This window comes from Anguilla anguilla, chromosome 5 (assembly GCF_013347855.1).
Source record: "Anguilla anguilla isolate fAngAng1 chromosome 5, fAngAng1.pri, whole genome shotgun sequence".
NCBI classification, from domain to species: domain Eukaryota; kingdom Metazoa; phylum Chordata; class Actinopteri; order Anguilliformes; family Anguillidae; genus Anguilla; species Anguilla anguilla.
In genome coordinates, this window is record NC_049205.1 from 14702866 (window position 1) to 14717413 (window position 14548).

At 44.8% G+C, this 14548-nt stretch overlaps 2 protein-coding genes across 2 annotated transcripts; both read right to left on the reverse strand.

Moving 5' to 3' along the window:
* Positions 1 to 1887: 1887 nt before the first annotated feature.
* wdr32 (WD repeat domain 32) lies at positions 1888 to 9863 on the reverse strand. Its single transcript, XM_035420069.1, has 7 exons — positions 9133 to 9863; positions 8021 to 8134; positions 7295 to 7492; positions 6671 to 6873; positions 5575 to 5664; positions 3866 to 4011; positions 1888 to 3194 (listed from the first exon to the last, which is right to left on the reverse strand). Exons 1-7 carry the CDS (start codon positions 9576 to 9578, stop codon positions 2823 to 2825), a joined length of 1569 nt encoding a protein of 522 aa, XP_035275960.1. The 5' UTR covers positions 9579 to 9863; the 3' UTR covers positions 1888 to 2822.
* Positions 9864 to 10383: 520 nt separating this feature from the next.
* pomk (protein O-mannose kinase) lies at positions 10384 to 14008 on the reverse strand. Its single transcript, XM_035416679.1, has 3 exons — positions 13876 to 14008; positions 13026 to 13309; positions 10384 to 12458 (listed from the first exon to the last, which is right to left on the reverse strand). The coding sequence occupies exons 2-3, from the start codon at positions 13290 to 13292 to the stop codon at positions 11685 to 11687; spliced, it is 1041 nt and encodes a 346-aa protein (XP_035272570.1). The 5' UTR covers positions 13293 to 13309; positions 13876 to 14008; the 3' UTR covers positions 10384 to 11684.
* Positions 14009 to 14548: the final 540 nt, after the last annotated feature.

Genomic DNA, 14548 nt, shown 5'->3' on the forward strand with positions numbered 1-14548 from the left:
CTGAATCATACTTGTTCAATTTATATTGTATGCTGATGTACACTCGTAAGGCCACATTACAACAAAAACAGCATGAACTCCATAAATAAATATCCCATATTCACAATTCCCAAGATTTATCATCTGCCAAAACTACCAATGCTATGCTGCAAATGGCTCCTTTTAAAGGAGGTACCATTTTTTATTTATTAAATTATACACAGATGAGAGGTGAAATCACTGGGGTCTTGAAGGTATTGTGTTTTCACTTGGTCACTGTAACCAAACCATTCATGAAAAATGTGAAGACTTCAAATGAAAACCAAGGCAAAGGAAAACAATTTGGAAGAACCTGTTCTACTTGATCGAGAGGTCAAGAGATCAGATTCAACAAACACCACCGCATGCGGGGAGGACCAGCAGCGAATTTAAGAACCTCTGCTGTAGAGAGTAAACAGCAGATTCCAGCTGTTGAGAACCTGAAAAGTCGTAAATAGTAGCAGTGGGAGTAAGGGTGTCTAGCAGAAGCAAAGTTACCATGATAGTTGCTAACTGATAAACTCTTAACCCGAAATAAAGGAAAGAATCTGGCACACGCTAATCTGCCATTATCTTAATTTTACATGGACAAGAAAGTAACACTTTACAGAGAAAGTAATACAGAGAAACAGATAGCGCTTGCTGTGCCAAAGCACTGCTTTCATGTCTCAATTAAATGAAGGAACATTTTGGCTCACCACTGACTGCAGAAGAAGCAGAAAAACAAGGATGTACGGCAAAATGGATTACAGCAGCTCACCTTGAAAGAAAATGTGTAAAATCAAAGCATTTTGCAAATACTCCCATCCCAAACTGAAAGCGAGACCATGCTATCTTAATTGCATTTTTGCTCAACAAGGTAAAAATCTTCGGTTCTGTAAATCTACTGTACTACTCCACTGCACAGAGAGTGCTCAGTGCTTAGATAGCACCTCGGCATAACAAGTTGTTTCAGCAGAAGTCCTGGACATTAGTTAAGCCACTTTGATGGAAAGTGGAGAAGAGAGGCAGCCACTCTGTACGAATCGCATAAAAAAGAACATTCAAGGCTCACACAACTATTTTGGACCCTTTGATCCCTCGACCAAGGGTACAAATGCATATAGCAGTAAGGAATCCCTGAGTAAATCTGTTAAACACCATCTGTGTAGAAAATGCCTATTTAGGTGTCATAAGTGTGGCATAGTGATCAATGAACAGTGAACTATATGATCTCTTGGCTTAAAGGGATAATATGCAGGATTTTTACCTAGAGAATATTATAAAATAACCACGCTGAGGTATATCTATGTTGCACTGGCAATCTCAGTCTTCATGCACTTACTCCAAATTAGTGTTCTTATCCGGTATTTGCTATTCTAAAATGTGTTTGGGATGGCTCTGGGTGTGGTGCACTTTTCTGTGTGGGGAGGGGTGGGTGTGGCTACAGAGCCTGCGGTTTGTGAGCAGACGTAGCGAAAAAGCCTAGTAAAAAGACAAACTTACAGGGCTCGTTCAAAAATAAGAGTTAACCTCGGAATTGCTTTTCCTACGGTGGCGACAGCTGAAGTTCGCCAAAGGGATGAAAAGAGACGAGCAGTTGGCTTGTTTTCTGTTGGACCTGTAAGTAATCTTACCTGAAGTGTGAAGCTAGCAACAATAAGAACTTTCGCAAGAGTATGACTTTTTTTAAAATAGAAGTTCCAATCTAAGGTATTATCAGCATAGAGAAACGGGGGCCCTATACAAAATGTATACTGCATGCAGCAAGGCACTGGGTAAAACAGTCTGGTAATCAACTAATGTCATTAAATCAACTCAGAATAGAATAAGCACAAAAGACATTCATCCTCACACCATCCACAGTGTCAAATGAATGAAGACAAGATGTGATGGACAGGTCTGTGCACTGTATTTAAAATACAAGCAGCGTCAAATACAAACAGTGTATAGAACTGTGCCCTGAACATTCACAAAACATACAAACCTTAGATAAATCTATAAAAAACTGTCTCTGGGAACAATGAACTTGAATTTGAGTGGAAAAAAATTAATAAACTGAAAATTACATACTCTACAAATGACATGGTGAAACGTAAAGTGGGTAGAACACATGGTGCATACAGAGCAATGCAGTAGATTGAAGAAAAGCAGCATCAGCGGGAAGGCATTGAGTGGCAGGTGGGGGGCAGGGTTTCCAGTACATGTAACAGCAACATGAGACTGCACAGTCACAGAACCCCTAATTCCCGCTGGCTCCCCAATACAATCCGAAGGCAGACGTACAAGAACTACTCTGACAAGGAGAATGGGGAATCTGGGCCTTTAAAAACCCATTTCCTTTCCCCCGTCTTACTCGTTTCGAGTGTAGTGCAATGTTCTCAGGGGCAGAGCATGCTGGGTAATAACTCTTCCTCCTCATTTAGTGCCACCAGCATGACGTCCGCACCTTTCCTTTTATGAGCTCTCAGTTCCGGAAAAGTCCCAACAGATTCTTCCCAACAGGTTGAAAATAACAAGAGTGAAAAAAGAAAGATAACCTCAAACACACCCCAAAACTGTGCGCTACAGAAGCAGCTGAAGGGGAAAAGCATAATTTAGAGACAACTCTGGGAAGATTTTATTGCCTTTCCAGTGAGGGTGGGGGCAGGGGAGGACATCCTTTGCTGCTTTGGCCCTTGGATAGGGACAGCCACACATGAAGTCCAACACCACCCCACCTTACATCCACCCGTTCTCCCGGCTCTTCAATTTCGGGTCTCCGCCCCCCCCCTTAGAGCTTAGAGCTGTGGCTGGGCCTCGTCGCCGTAGGGGACCGTGGGAGTCTAGAACTTGGGCTGGTACAGGGAGACCTGGCCGCTGAGGCAGCCGGAGGCCAGCTGGCAGTGGGTGGGGGAGAACTTGGTGGTGAGCACCACGTCGCTGTGGGAGTGGATGGAGCGCACCTCGCGGAGGCGGCTCGTCTCGGCCCGCCGGCAGTCCCACAGCTCGCCGCAGCTCCCGTCGAAGGCCAGCAGGCGCACGCCGTAGCCGTAGGGCGAGCAGATGAGCCGCCCGTCGGGGCTGAAGCACAGCTCCTTGATGTAGCCCCGCCCCACGTTGGCCTCCTCGATGTAGTGCGTGAGACGGAGGGAGCAGCGCGGGGAGACGGGGGGCCGCGATGAGGCGCCCTCCTGGAACTCGTATACGCAGGTCCACTGTGGAGGAGCGGGACAGGTTTATTAGTTACCAGTGCATTATCTTGGTAACTTAACTACAGTACCCAGAACACACTTGAGCTGCACAACTCCAGTTCTAGAGGGATGCAGGTTATTATTGTTTCCTTTCAATCAGCTGCTAATTCAAGCTTTCGAAACCAGGTGTGTGGACTCTTTATACAATCCGTGACTTAAAATAAGCACTTAAGGGCTAAATAACACCAAAAACCAGCAAACACACTGGCTTTCCAGGACTGGAGTTGTCCAGACCTGGCCTTGAGAATTACTTCAAAGACCTTCATAACTATTTTAATTTAACCACACTTCACTGACAAATAGTCACCTCACTGAACACACATACAGTGCCACATACAAATATACATTGCAACAGATACATCTATTGCATATCAGACCCTTAGCCAAACAAGCTCAGAGATCAAAGCAAGTACAAAGTAGCTAATTATCCTGCATGCAGTCCAGAAGGACCAGCATCATTTAGTAGCATGAGCAGGCTAGTCATCAATCTGATCTGAATGCAAACCAACAGCAGGGTCAGTTCTCAGAGTGATAGACGCTCAGTGGGTATCTCCAGGGTTGTAGGCTGCCTGGGTTTGTGAATGACCGCTGTGGAGTGGAGTGGAGTGGAGGGGATGGTCAGCGGGCACGCCCACCTCCTGGTCGTCCATGTTGCTGGAGCAACGGATGAGCGAGGCCCAGCCCTTGGGGTGCAGCTGCAGGGAGGTGATGCAGTTCCCTCGGTCCTTCTCCCCCGGGATTTCGGGGGTCAGCACCTCCAGGCTGTTCCCTGGAGACCCACCTGAAAAAGAGCATGCGACAAGAGCATCCGATTGACCCCCACCAGCACAATCATCCTCTATCCTTATCAACCTAGTTGCTTCTATCAGCCCACCTTAACCAATGCGCCTCTACCAGCAAGCATCAACCAATCATCCTCTACCACTGTGTCCACCAATCATTCTCAATGTCAATTTATCAACCAATCGTTCTCTATCATGCTGCAACAGACAATCCTCTCACTGGACCGCTTGTGACTCACTTAAGGCCTAATTTCTACTTCTTTGCACGTTTTCAACATTTCAACGTTTCGCTTGACAAAAATGCCGTCAACACTATTTCCTCAGTGGGAAGACAGCCAGAGGGAATGCCAAAATTTGTTCTTATGGATTTATTTATTTATTTTTTTGCTTCACTTCATTATTTGGTTTTGAGAGGTGTTGATAAACATGGAGGGGATAGAGCAAATCCAGGTCGAAAAGCTTTGGGGCCAGTACGTTCATCTTTTACCGTCTACCCTTGATAACAGACAAGGTGATAGGACTCTTACCGCTAGTTACTATTTAAAGTTGGGAGCAAATTGTAATCACCTCATGTGAGCAGTGCAGTCATACATGATGTACCTGTCAGTCCAGGCATCTATTTAACTCCTGAAACTTATAGTAACAGTACAGTAACCATAGACTCTAGAACAAATATGGACCAGGTCACTGTGACGTCAGCCACTGACTTTCCATGGGCTCGGTGAAAAGGCGTTTTGAAACTACGGAAGTGCAGTTCTCGGGCTTCACCATGTTGTATAAATTGGAGCCAGAGACTGCGCAGTAGAGAAAAGGAGGGATCCTTACGTGTGAATGAAGTGAGGTCGAGTCTGAGTCGTTCACTAAGCGCGTGGGATACAGTGTCCCTAATTCATTCAGAAAATATTAAAATACTGCTAAAATAACACACTAGCTTAACAAATTGGCAAATGGAGAGACATTAGATAAAGACAAAACATCTACTGCAACTATATTTTCTTGTGGGAAAAAATTATTTTTTATTCTGACCGTATTGTTACCATTGACTTACACTGAAATGGGTGGGTGAAACACCTACAGTATACTGGAGCCAACCGCACTGGCGCTAGTGAGCACATCTCAACAAGACCAGGAAGTAAGCTGTAAGTAAGTAACGAAGCCTGGTTTTGGCCGCTTGCAAATAACAGATGGGACCACAGAGTACAGTCAGATGGACCCTCTGACACCCCATACTAGCGGAGTGAGTTAGTAGCGCCCTCTATGTATGGCTTTATTCAAAATGGCTCTCATTACCATGGATGCAGGTTTCTTTAATCACATTTCAATATACTTTATCGGCAGGATTTCCCCCGTTTGGGGAAGCCTTACATCAGGCCAATATTTTCAGCTGACCAATAAATATATCGACCGGGCCTCAATTTACTCAAGAGTGCATGTTTGCCAAGGCGACTATTATATGGATAATACAGGCACAAGTAAAGTATGAAATTCTTTTGAACCTTTGTATGGTCACTCTTCAGCGACGTACTGCTTATTGTGCCCTGAAACAGAAGAACTGCACTCACCTTCCCTCTGCGAGGCCATGGGGTGGACTTTACTGGAGTCGTTGCCATGACGGGGGGTGCCTGCAGACCTGGAGCCGGAGGTGGCGCCTTCTGGTGGCGGAAAAATAAATCCCAAAAATCATCATCATACTGACCTCCTATAGACTAGGACTCAAACAAATAGATATAGCTTAATGGGGATGGGTAGACCTGTCCTGCTGCTATCAAGTGAACAGTACCCACTTTTATTTCCCTTGAATTTTTAACTATAATTTTGTGCTTGAGAATGTGATTTCATCAATAATGATGTGCACTGTCTAAGAGAGAGAGGATAAAAAGTCTATTTGCTGCTAAACTCTAGAGGTATGTTACAGCAGATTCAGTGTGCTGTTGTGTCAGCAAGTGGAGAAACTTTAGTACATTATATAGCATATCAGATCCGGTCTCTCGATGGTGCTGGCAAGTAACTGAGATTAAAGGAGATAGGCGGGTGCAGGGCAAGCGAATATATAAAACTATAAGAGATAAGGATAACCTGCACACTGCTTGTGAATTCTCCCAGTCAGTCTGCAATAAAGAGACGGAGTTTCAACCAGCAGGTTGTCGTCAGGTATCCGGATATTACCAGATTAAACACTTACTGGGAGCATTCATAAACAGTGTGTGCTAATCCTTATCTCTTATAAGTAGGGCCATCAGTTTGTCTCCCCTTGTTTTCTCGCACTACTTTAGCACAGATGATGATTGACAGCAATGTTTGCAAACAACACTTGCATGTTAAATTCAGTTTGATCACTAACTACTGTAGACATGCTACAGTATTTAAAAAAAAAAAAAAAAATGAGAGCAGTTATACAACATTGGAAGATAACCACTGAAATACAAGTTTAACTCCCTGCAGGTCACATGGTGAAGACAAACTGGTGGCCTTACTTATAAGTAGCTGAGACAACACAACACACTTCAGCCAGACTTCTCCATTAATAAAGTGATGAAAAAGGGTCAGAGAAAGCCTTGACTACCCACCACAGGCCCTAACATTAGGGCCATGGAACGTTCTCTGAGCCCGAGAGGGACGCTGGAGGCGGAGCTGCGGACGGGCGGGGCCGACCCTTACCCGAGTTGAGGGCGGAGCGGCGGGCCCTCAGGATGCGGTAGCTGCCCACCTCCAGGGACTGGGTCAGGTCCAGGTCGTGCAGGATCAGCAGGTAGCCCGACGAGGTAGAGATGAGCATCTTGGAGCAGTCGGGCGTCAGCCGCATCCTCATCAGGTAACGGGTGTGAATGAACTTCTTGTGAGGGCAGCCTTCCTCCGTGAACCTGCACAGGGAGGGAAGGAGGGAGGGAAAGAGGGAGATTGCAAAAAGGGACAGCAAAAGAAGAAGCCGTTTCAAAGGCTGGATCAATTACCTAAGGAGTGATGCAATACTCCTGCCTGAACAGAGCAGTGCAGTTTGGAGTCCTGTTATAAATAAGCCCACAAAAAGCACTTATTCATTATGTGAGCGGTGACCCATGTGGACCTGATCATAAACTGTGCTTGGCTAAAAATGACATGGTTGAAGGTGACAGGGGATTGTATGTGCAAAATACAGTGGATTATGTTTCATGAAAAATGCAAATGGGTTTGTATGTACTGAAAGTGAATGGAGAGATCTATCTGTGGTCAAACCAGCTGCGGTGAAAGCTAACTGGTGAGTATGTGGTTAAAAAAGCCCCTTGGCAGGGTTCCCCCTCGCACCGGTTGGTGTCCCAGGTGATGACGTTTCCGTCGAAGCCGGACGTGACCAGGAGCCGAGTGTTGGTGTCATACTCGATGTTCTTCACCCAGCTGGTGTGCCCATGCAGCGAGCACACCTTGGAATTCATCTTCCGCAAATCCCACAATGCAACGGTGGTGTCATCCGAGCAAGTGGCAAACAGCCGATTGTCCAGAAACCTAACGACACAAGAAAGTGAAGGCCTCGATGAAAGATTCTTGTAATGTGAAGACAAGAAAGGTGAGAGCGAGGCAAGGATTCAATCAACATGTTCCTATCTTCGCCTTACAAGTAAACGCAAGCCAGACTGTGGTTAGTCAAAATAAGGACAAAATGATCGAATCCCACCCAAGTATTTCCTACAGGTAACGTATGGCAAAGGGAAAGCCACGACAAAACAAAGACAAAAAGAGAACAGGCTAGGTGTACGCGACAACCTTAACAAAAACTAGAACGACAATAAAACCAGATACATCATTAAAGCAGTTCCAACAAATTCTAACCCAACAGTCTCCTTTTAGCTGCAATTAGTGTCAATGAAGACAGCGTTCAAAGCTAAGCACACCTTCCAAGATAAACATATGATAAAAAAACAAGGTCTGAATCTTAGCCCAGGAGTGACTTGTTGAAAGCAGATAAATCGCTTAAGCAATTACATCAGCTGCGACAGAGAACGTGAGGCACATCACTTCATGGGGCGAACGCACCTGATGTTATTGACACAGTCCTCGTGTGCCTCCACCAGTGTTTTGATGTGCCTGGAGGAGATCGGATCAAAGAGCAGGACCTCAGTCTGCTCACAAGCCACCGTCAGCACAGACCTGCGGGACAGGAAAGAGTCTCTACTTCCCTTCAGGTAGATATACAGGGCCTTGCAGTGATATTCAGATCTGTGCGTAGTTTGTCTGACCAAATGACCTTTACTTTGCCATTTTTGCTTAATTCACCTAAGCACTACTTGCACAAGAGCTAATTATTTTTGCTAGACCTCAGCATTTTATGTTTGTTATGTGCAGACAGTACTTTTTTGTATTGTATAATTACCTGGCTCCACATACCTGTAGTAAGAGGTCTTTGCTATTTTTGATTTTTTTCTCTCTACCGGTTAATAATACGTGTTGTCACATATTATGACTTAATTTATGAGCAACTTATCAATATAGCATTAATGTGACCAAAGGTTAGCAAGGTCCTCCTGGGTAGCATAATCTGCAGACTACATCACTGATGGCTATGGCAGAAGCTGAGTGTGATCTTTCAGAGTATCTATGTTCTAAAAAGAAGGCACTGATAAATGCATGTTAGATGTAGGGCCTATATGGTTATATGGAGTTTGTGTCCCTTCTCACCCCGTTTTACTTCTCCCTTTTGCATGAATTTGGGCTATTCGGTATTTACAAGTCTTTCAGGGCTTTTTAGGGATGCAATCTGTACAGAATATATTCCGGATAGGTATTTTGGTTCGGGTTAGCAAATTTGCTATTGTGCTTTAGTGATGCAGCATATACACTCCGGTATTGGAATGTTGTTCATATAAATTAGGTGAATGCATTTATGTTTCTTTCACTGTAAACAGCTTACATTGGGTAAGAATGTCGGCTAAATGTGATGCAATGTGCGCGCCTGGCACGTGTGAAAGGGAGGTAAACGAGGTATGGGGGGAATGTTTCGCAAGAGTATAGCTGTTCAAAGTAATTTAATTCGTTATTTTTGAGAAATGGCACACTATTCTTGGTTTTATGACATATGACATGTTTTCAATGCTGTTCGTTTACTCCGAAATCGTTATAATTTCGGCATCATAGCTAACTTGTCTTACCCATCCGGCGAGTACTCTAAATTGAACACTGCACCGTGCGTTTGGGTGCTTATGTTGACGGAATCCGCGGCAGGGTTCATTGAACTGTACAAACTCATCATTGTCCGGAAGTTATCCCGAGCCGGGTCCACAAAAAGTCCTCTTCCAATGGTCCTTTTTCGAAGCCATCGGAACACACAGTTACCGATACCGTTGACCAAACCTTTGGTCGTGAGCCCCGATGCACTGGTATACTTGGTTGTGGAATCCTCCTTTGTGAACCCCGGTGTCGTGCTAGTCTGGCCGAGGTCAGTGTCGCGCCTGTCCCGTAAAGGAGATGTTCCTTGCAGCTGGGTCTCCACTTCCTCGTCAAAGTGTTCATTGTCCAGGCCTTCCCTGGAGACTCTGTTACTAGGCCTGTCTACCTGAGTTTCATCGGCATCCTCGCTTTGGCGATTCGTGCTCATTGTGGGGATATATTTAGCAGTATTCGCTTTCGTCTTTGCGCTGCGCTATACTCCTCCACGCACGACTCCACTTTGGTGACTAGCTACACCGGGTAAAATGACACACGACCCGCTCTGCTTGCATTATGGTTTGTTTAAAAGAAAAGCACCCCATACACGGATCCGCGTAACTGTCTCCGCGACCTGTTGTCAGGGGCGTGACGAACAAAGGAACGGTGGAACACAAATCACTCCTAGTGGTGACTTTCTCAAAACATGCAAACGACACGTTTCCGTTTCCTCTCCCCATCCCCATGCTTGATGAAAGCAAAGTATTACATTTTTGCTTACAGCAGACGGTCTTCCCAAAACCTATTATATTGGTCCAATTCAATGTACATTAAGTAGCCAAATAAGCTAGCTGAATAATTATCTTCCTTGCACAAATACTCACCGCTGTTTGGTTAGCTGAGAGAATCACCTGTTACCTCATATGCATTTTCAGCCATTGATTTACCTGCTGCAAGACTCCATCAGGATTATGATTTTACAGAAAGGTCTTTGATCCAATCAAATACCTACCACTTGTAGTAGGATCCGAGAGATGTGTTTGAAAAAGAAACTATGATGGATCATTCTTCTGATTTTAAGAATTTTTGTCCAATTTCACTGAGTGATCTGAAGCGATTTAGCAAAAACAGCCTTTTATGTTGGAGGCAAGGGTGAAACAAAGAGCTGTGTTTGGAGTTGGTGACTGGTGTTTCTGATGAACAAATGGACAGCTGAAAAGAAACAGACTGATGGAAACCTCTGTGCTGAGTCGGTGAATTCATAATGGTTTTATCCCCTTCTACAGAACAGCGTTAGCCTGAAGCCACACAGGGTTGGTGAATATGATATTTAAATATTTACTGCACTTCAAGTGTAACTTTGCATCTGTAGCTCTACTGGTATTTGCTTAACATCCTAGCTAACACAAAACGTTCTCACCATCCATGTTGCTTTCTTGTAGTGGCAATGTTATAACATTGACAAAGCATCCCAGTAACACTGAGATAACATTTTGCTTTACCATTGTTACCATTTTTTGAAATTGACTTTTGTATGTTGCTTTGGCTAAAAGTGTCCATCACTAAATTGTAAATTGTAAGCATAAACAAATGCTGCATTAAACTTGTTATGAACTGACACAAACAGCACTGTACCATGTAGGAAGATACATTTGAATTCTTAATTTCTATATACACATAACCTTTGGAATTTCACAGGACAAAATTTTTTTTTGCAATTTTATCCTTCACCACCCATTGAAACTGGTTTCTATGGAAGTGCTAACTCCCTAATGAAATATTCTCTTGTGTACTTGCTATTAGAATTAGAAACTAAACTGTATGATTACCCATTTGACTGTACGGTTGAAGTGCCCATGGGGACCCCTGGGGATAACCATTGAAATACAGGTTTAACTCCCTGCAGGTCATGTGGTCGAGACCTGTGATCCTACTAATAAAGCACACTTCATTCAACAGCTGGAGATCTCTGATTAGTAGAATCATGTGTGCCAAATTAGGGTTGAAATGAAAAACCTACAGGATGGTAGATCTCCAGGAACAGGGTTGGAAACCACTCTCTAAAGGGAACAACTACAATGCCTTTCTGGAAGTACAAGCCATAAGCCTTAAGTCCAAAGTGTAGGAACATTTAGCACTTAGTATTGTAACACACTAAAAGCCAAGAGCTTAGGCACACTGGCATTTACAGACATGTCTTCTATCAGCAGTTAAATAAGATCTAGACACAACAAACAGATGTCTAGCACACACATACTGTATGACACCGCCCTTTCACACCATCCCTGTTACACAAGGTTAATATCACCAGACATGTAGACACCAGACAGACAGCACATGGTTTTGACTGGTTTGACCCAGGAGCAGAAGCACAAAGACCTCAGACTGCCCAGTTTATCTATTTTAAATATTTTCAAAACTTAAAGGGTGCTATGAAAGGGACAAGCATGTGACAAATAATGAAGTCCTTTAATTTAGACGACTCGGGTCTGTCACATCCAGTACAGGCAAGTTCACATTGCAAGGGGAAAGGGAGAGGAGACGGGTGGAGGGTTTTTTATAGCATGTCTCTGGAGCCTGGGCTGGGGTTATCCTTCATCATGTTGGCGTAGACCGTCCTGTACACGCCCAGGACGTCCCGGGCGGAGGGGCGGCTGGCCGGGTCCTTCCGCTTGCACTCGCCGTGGATCTGGAAGAGGTGGAAGTGGGCCACGTCGCCGCCGGGCACCCGCCCCAGCAGGAACTGCGCCACGTCCGGAATCTTCCACACGTCCGTCTTCTCGTCGTACCCGGGCATGAGCTTGTCCGAGAATGGGACGCCCTCGCCGCGGGGCCACAGCTGCTCGGGGGCCACGAAGTCGCCTTGCAGCTCCCGGCCGCCGCACTTGACCAGCCCGCCCCGGGCCCTGTCCACCGCCGGCAGGGCGTCCAGATCGTTGGCCACCAGGTGGAAGTCGCTGGTCAGCAGGAACTGGGAGAGGGTCTTGCCCAGGTCGTTGGAGTCGCACATGACGCGGGTGCCGGCGGGGCTGTTGTGGAGGTAGTGGAGGGCCGAGACGTACTCCAGGGCCAGGCGCAGACGGGTCTGCCAGGTGTCCAGCTTGCGGTACTTCTCCTGCTCCAGCACCGAGTCCAGGTTGAGCAGAGAGCCCAGCGGATGGTACTCGGTGACAAAAGTGTGGTCTTCCACACAGAGGCCAACCAGGAGCACCACGTGGGGGCCTTGCAGTGCCTGCAGCATGGCCAGCCCATGCAGAAAGTCCTCTCTGTACTCTGGGGTAGACAGCTTGGACACTGCCACTTTGTGGCCTTTCCATTCAGACAGGAAGACCTGTAGCGGTAAATGAAGATTTGCTTGTCACTAGGCAAATGGTATTTTAAGGGAATGCCATTCTGTGCCTCATAAATGAGAACAAAAATAATGAAGCAAATAGTCTTGCAAATACCTTGTGTCAAAGGAGACAGACATTCTTACTTTCGTTGTATGGGCTATCTAATCTCCAAAACCAATAAAGCAAATGAGCCTTAGGAACAAGACATCTAATCGTAGGAATTTCCTTAAATGCGCTCCTGGCCCAGTTACTATTTATCAGACACTCTGATGCAGAAAAACTTGCATTGATGGTGTACAGCTCAAGCGGAAGAGAGAACAAGACATCACAGGGGTTGCTATCTGCAAGCACATTGAGCATACTTAAGGCAATATGAAAGCAGACAGATATGGCGTGCCCTTATGGTTAGGGATAAGGAAACCTGATGAACTGTACAAACTCAAACACAACCCAAAGCCGTTTAAGGGTTTCTTAAACTTTGGTACACAAAAGATGGATAAAGATATTTACTACATCTTAAGTAAACGGTGCTCTGGTGTAAGTTAAATAATTCAATGTCATTGTACCTGCTTCACGGCTCCCTGGCCAATCATCTTTAACTTGCGCACCTCTGTGCGCACGGAGGGGCACTGCAGCCAGGGAGAGCAATTCTTCATGGTTCCCATTTTGAAGTGTCTAGGCGGACAGACACCATGCGGAGACACGTGAGTCTCACTGATCTGGTACAGGGACTCGATGTAAATGTAGATAAGGACGTTGGCGAATAGTAGTGCGCCCAGACACACCAGCACAACTGGCACACTCCGAACGGCACTGTTCACGCCCTTCGCCATGATGGTGGCATCGTCACCTGATTAAGATACAAATCTTAGTTTTGGCATTTATACATGTATGCAGCCTATACTCTATCCACGTTCGAAACAGAAAATACTGTAACCGTAGCAACCTAGCTGCCATATGTCTCATCCTGGCTATATGCACACTGTTTCTCCAACTGTTGTAAATTACATTTTATACGTAGGCTAACTTTAGTTAGTGATCTAGACAGAAAGCATCTAGTCCACATTCCTGTAAACATCACCAATGAATTAAATGACACAAACCGAGAAGCTAATGTTATGAAACTGGAAATGCTCGCCTCTAAAAATGGGGAAGCATAGCAAGGTAAAATGCTATATACTCCATAAGCAAGCTAAGTTTTAAAGTTTAAAAGGCATGGCATCCAATACGTTCTTCCGTCGGTTAGCGAACAAGCTAGCTCATATTTTTCTATATTTTACTTCAGTGATTAACGGTGATACCATGTGACAGGCTGACACATTAGCCTACATTGGGATGTTTAGCAATCGGTTTCTGCGTAATAAATAAACTCATTATTGTTTTGTTTTCCATACGATGTTTTTACGTTTACATTACCCGTATAGGCAGGAAAATACTAGTCTTCTCAAAACACATGAAAATGGAAATCAGCTCCGTACGCAACTTCAACAATGATCACTAATCTAAACTTCAGTCGCAGCTCTACGGCTTCAGGAAAGAAAATAAATGTTTTCTTCTCAACCGGAAGCAATTCTTAAGCAGTAGCGTACCATATTCTTTCTTTCTTTCGCCATCTCGTGGCGATTTGTGAAACAGACCCCTATGGTTACTAAAGTATACATTTGATATCTATGATTTTATTAAAACATTGATCATCGGAAACATCCATTGTCAATTCATGCGTTCCATGGCGGGCTCATTACGGTCCCCTTTTATATTAAACGAGTTATTTAAATGGAAAAGCTGCAAATCTGGCGCGTTGCTGTCAGATTACAACCGAATTTACCTGTTCATTATATTACTGCACGGCGGCTGGTACATCACCTGCAACAGCCTAACAGCCGGACAGTGCTCCCTCTCTCACTTTATTCAGATAAGCAGAGGATTATGAGTAGAGATAGGGTCACTGAACAGAAAGTGCCATGGCAGGACAGTGCAAAAAGGATAGATATTATTGTGACCATGATATGATGATTATGATAGTGAGTGGGAGAGTTCTAGTAATTCAAATACAGTTAACACACATTAAAAAAAGTGAATGTTACTACTA

Coding starts and splice junctions, on each gene's coding strand:
- wdr32 (XM_035420069.1), bottom strand. CDS start 9,578: ATGAGCACGAATCGCCAAAGCGAGGATGCCGATGAAACTCAGGTAGAC. Junction 5,665..6,670: donor CCGCTCCGCCCTCAACTCGG/GTAAGGGTCGGC, acceptor TTCCGCCACCAG/AAGGCGCCACCTCCGGCTCC. Junction 4,012..5,574: donor CATGGCCTCGCAGAGGGAAG/GTGAGTGCAGTT, acceptor GCTCTTTTTCAG/GTGGGTCTCCAGGGAACAGC.
- pomk (XM_035416679.1), bottom strand. CDS start 13,292: ATGGCGAAGGGCGTGAACAGTGCCGTTCGGAGTGTGCCAGTTGTGCTG. Junction 12,459..13,025: donor GCCAGGGAGCCGTGAAGCAG/GTACAATGACAT, acceptor TTACCGCTACAG/GTCTTCCTGTCTGAATGGAA.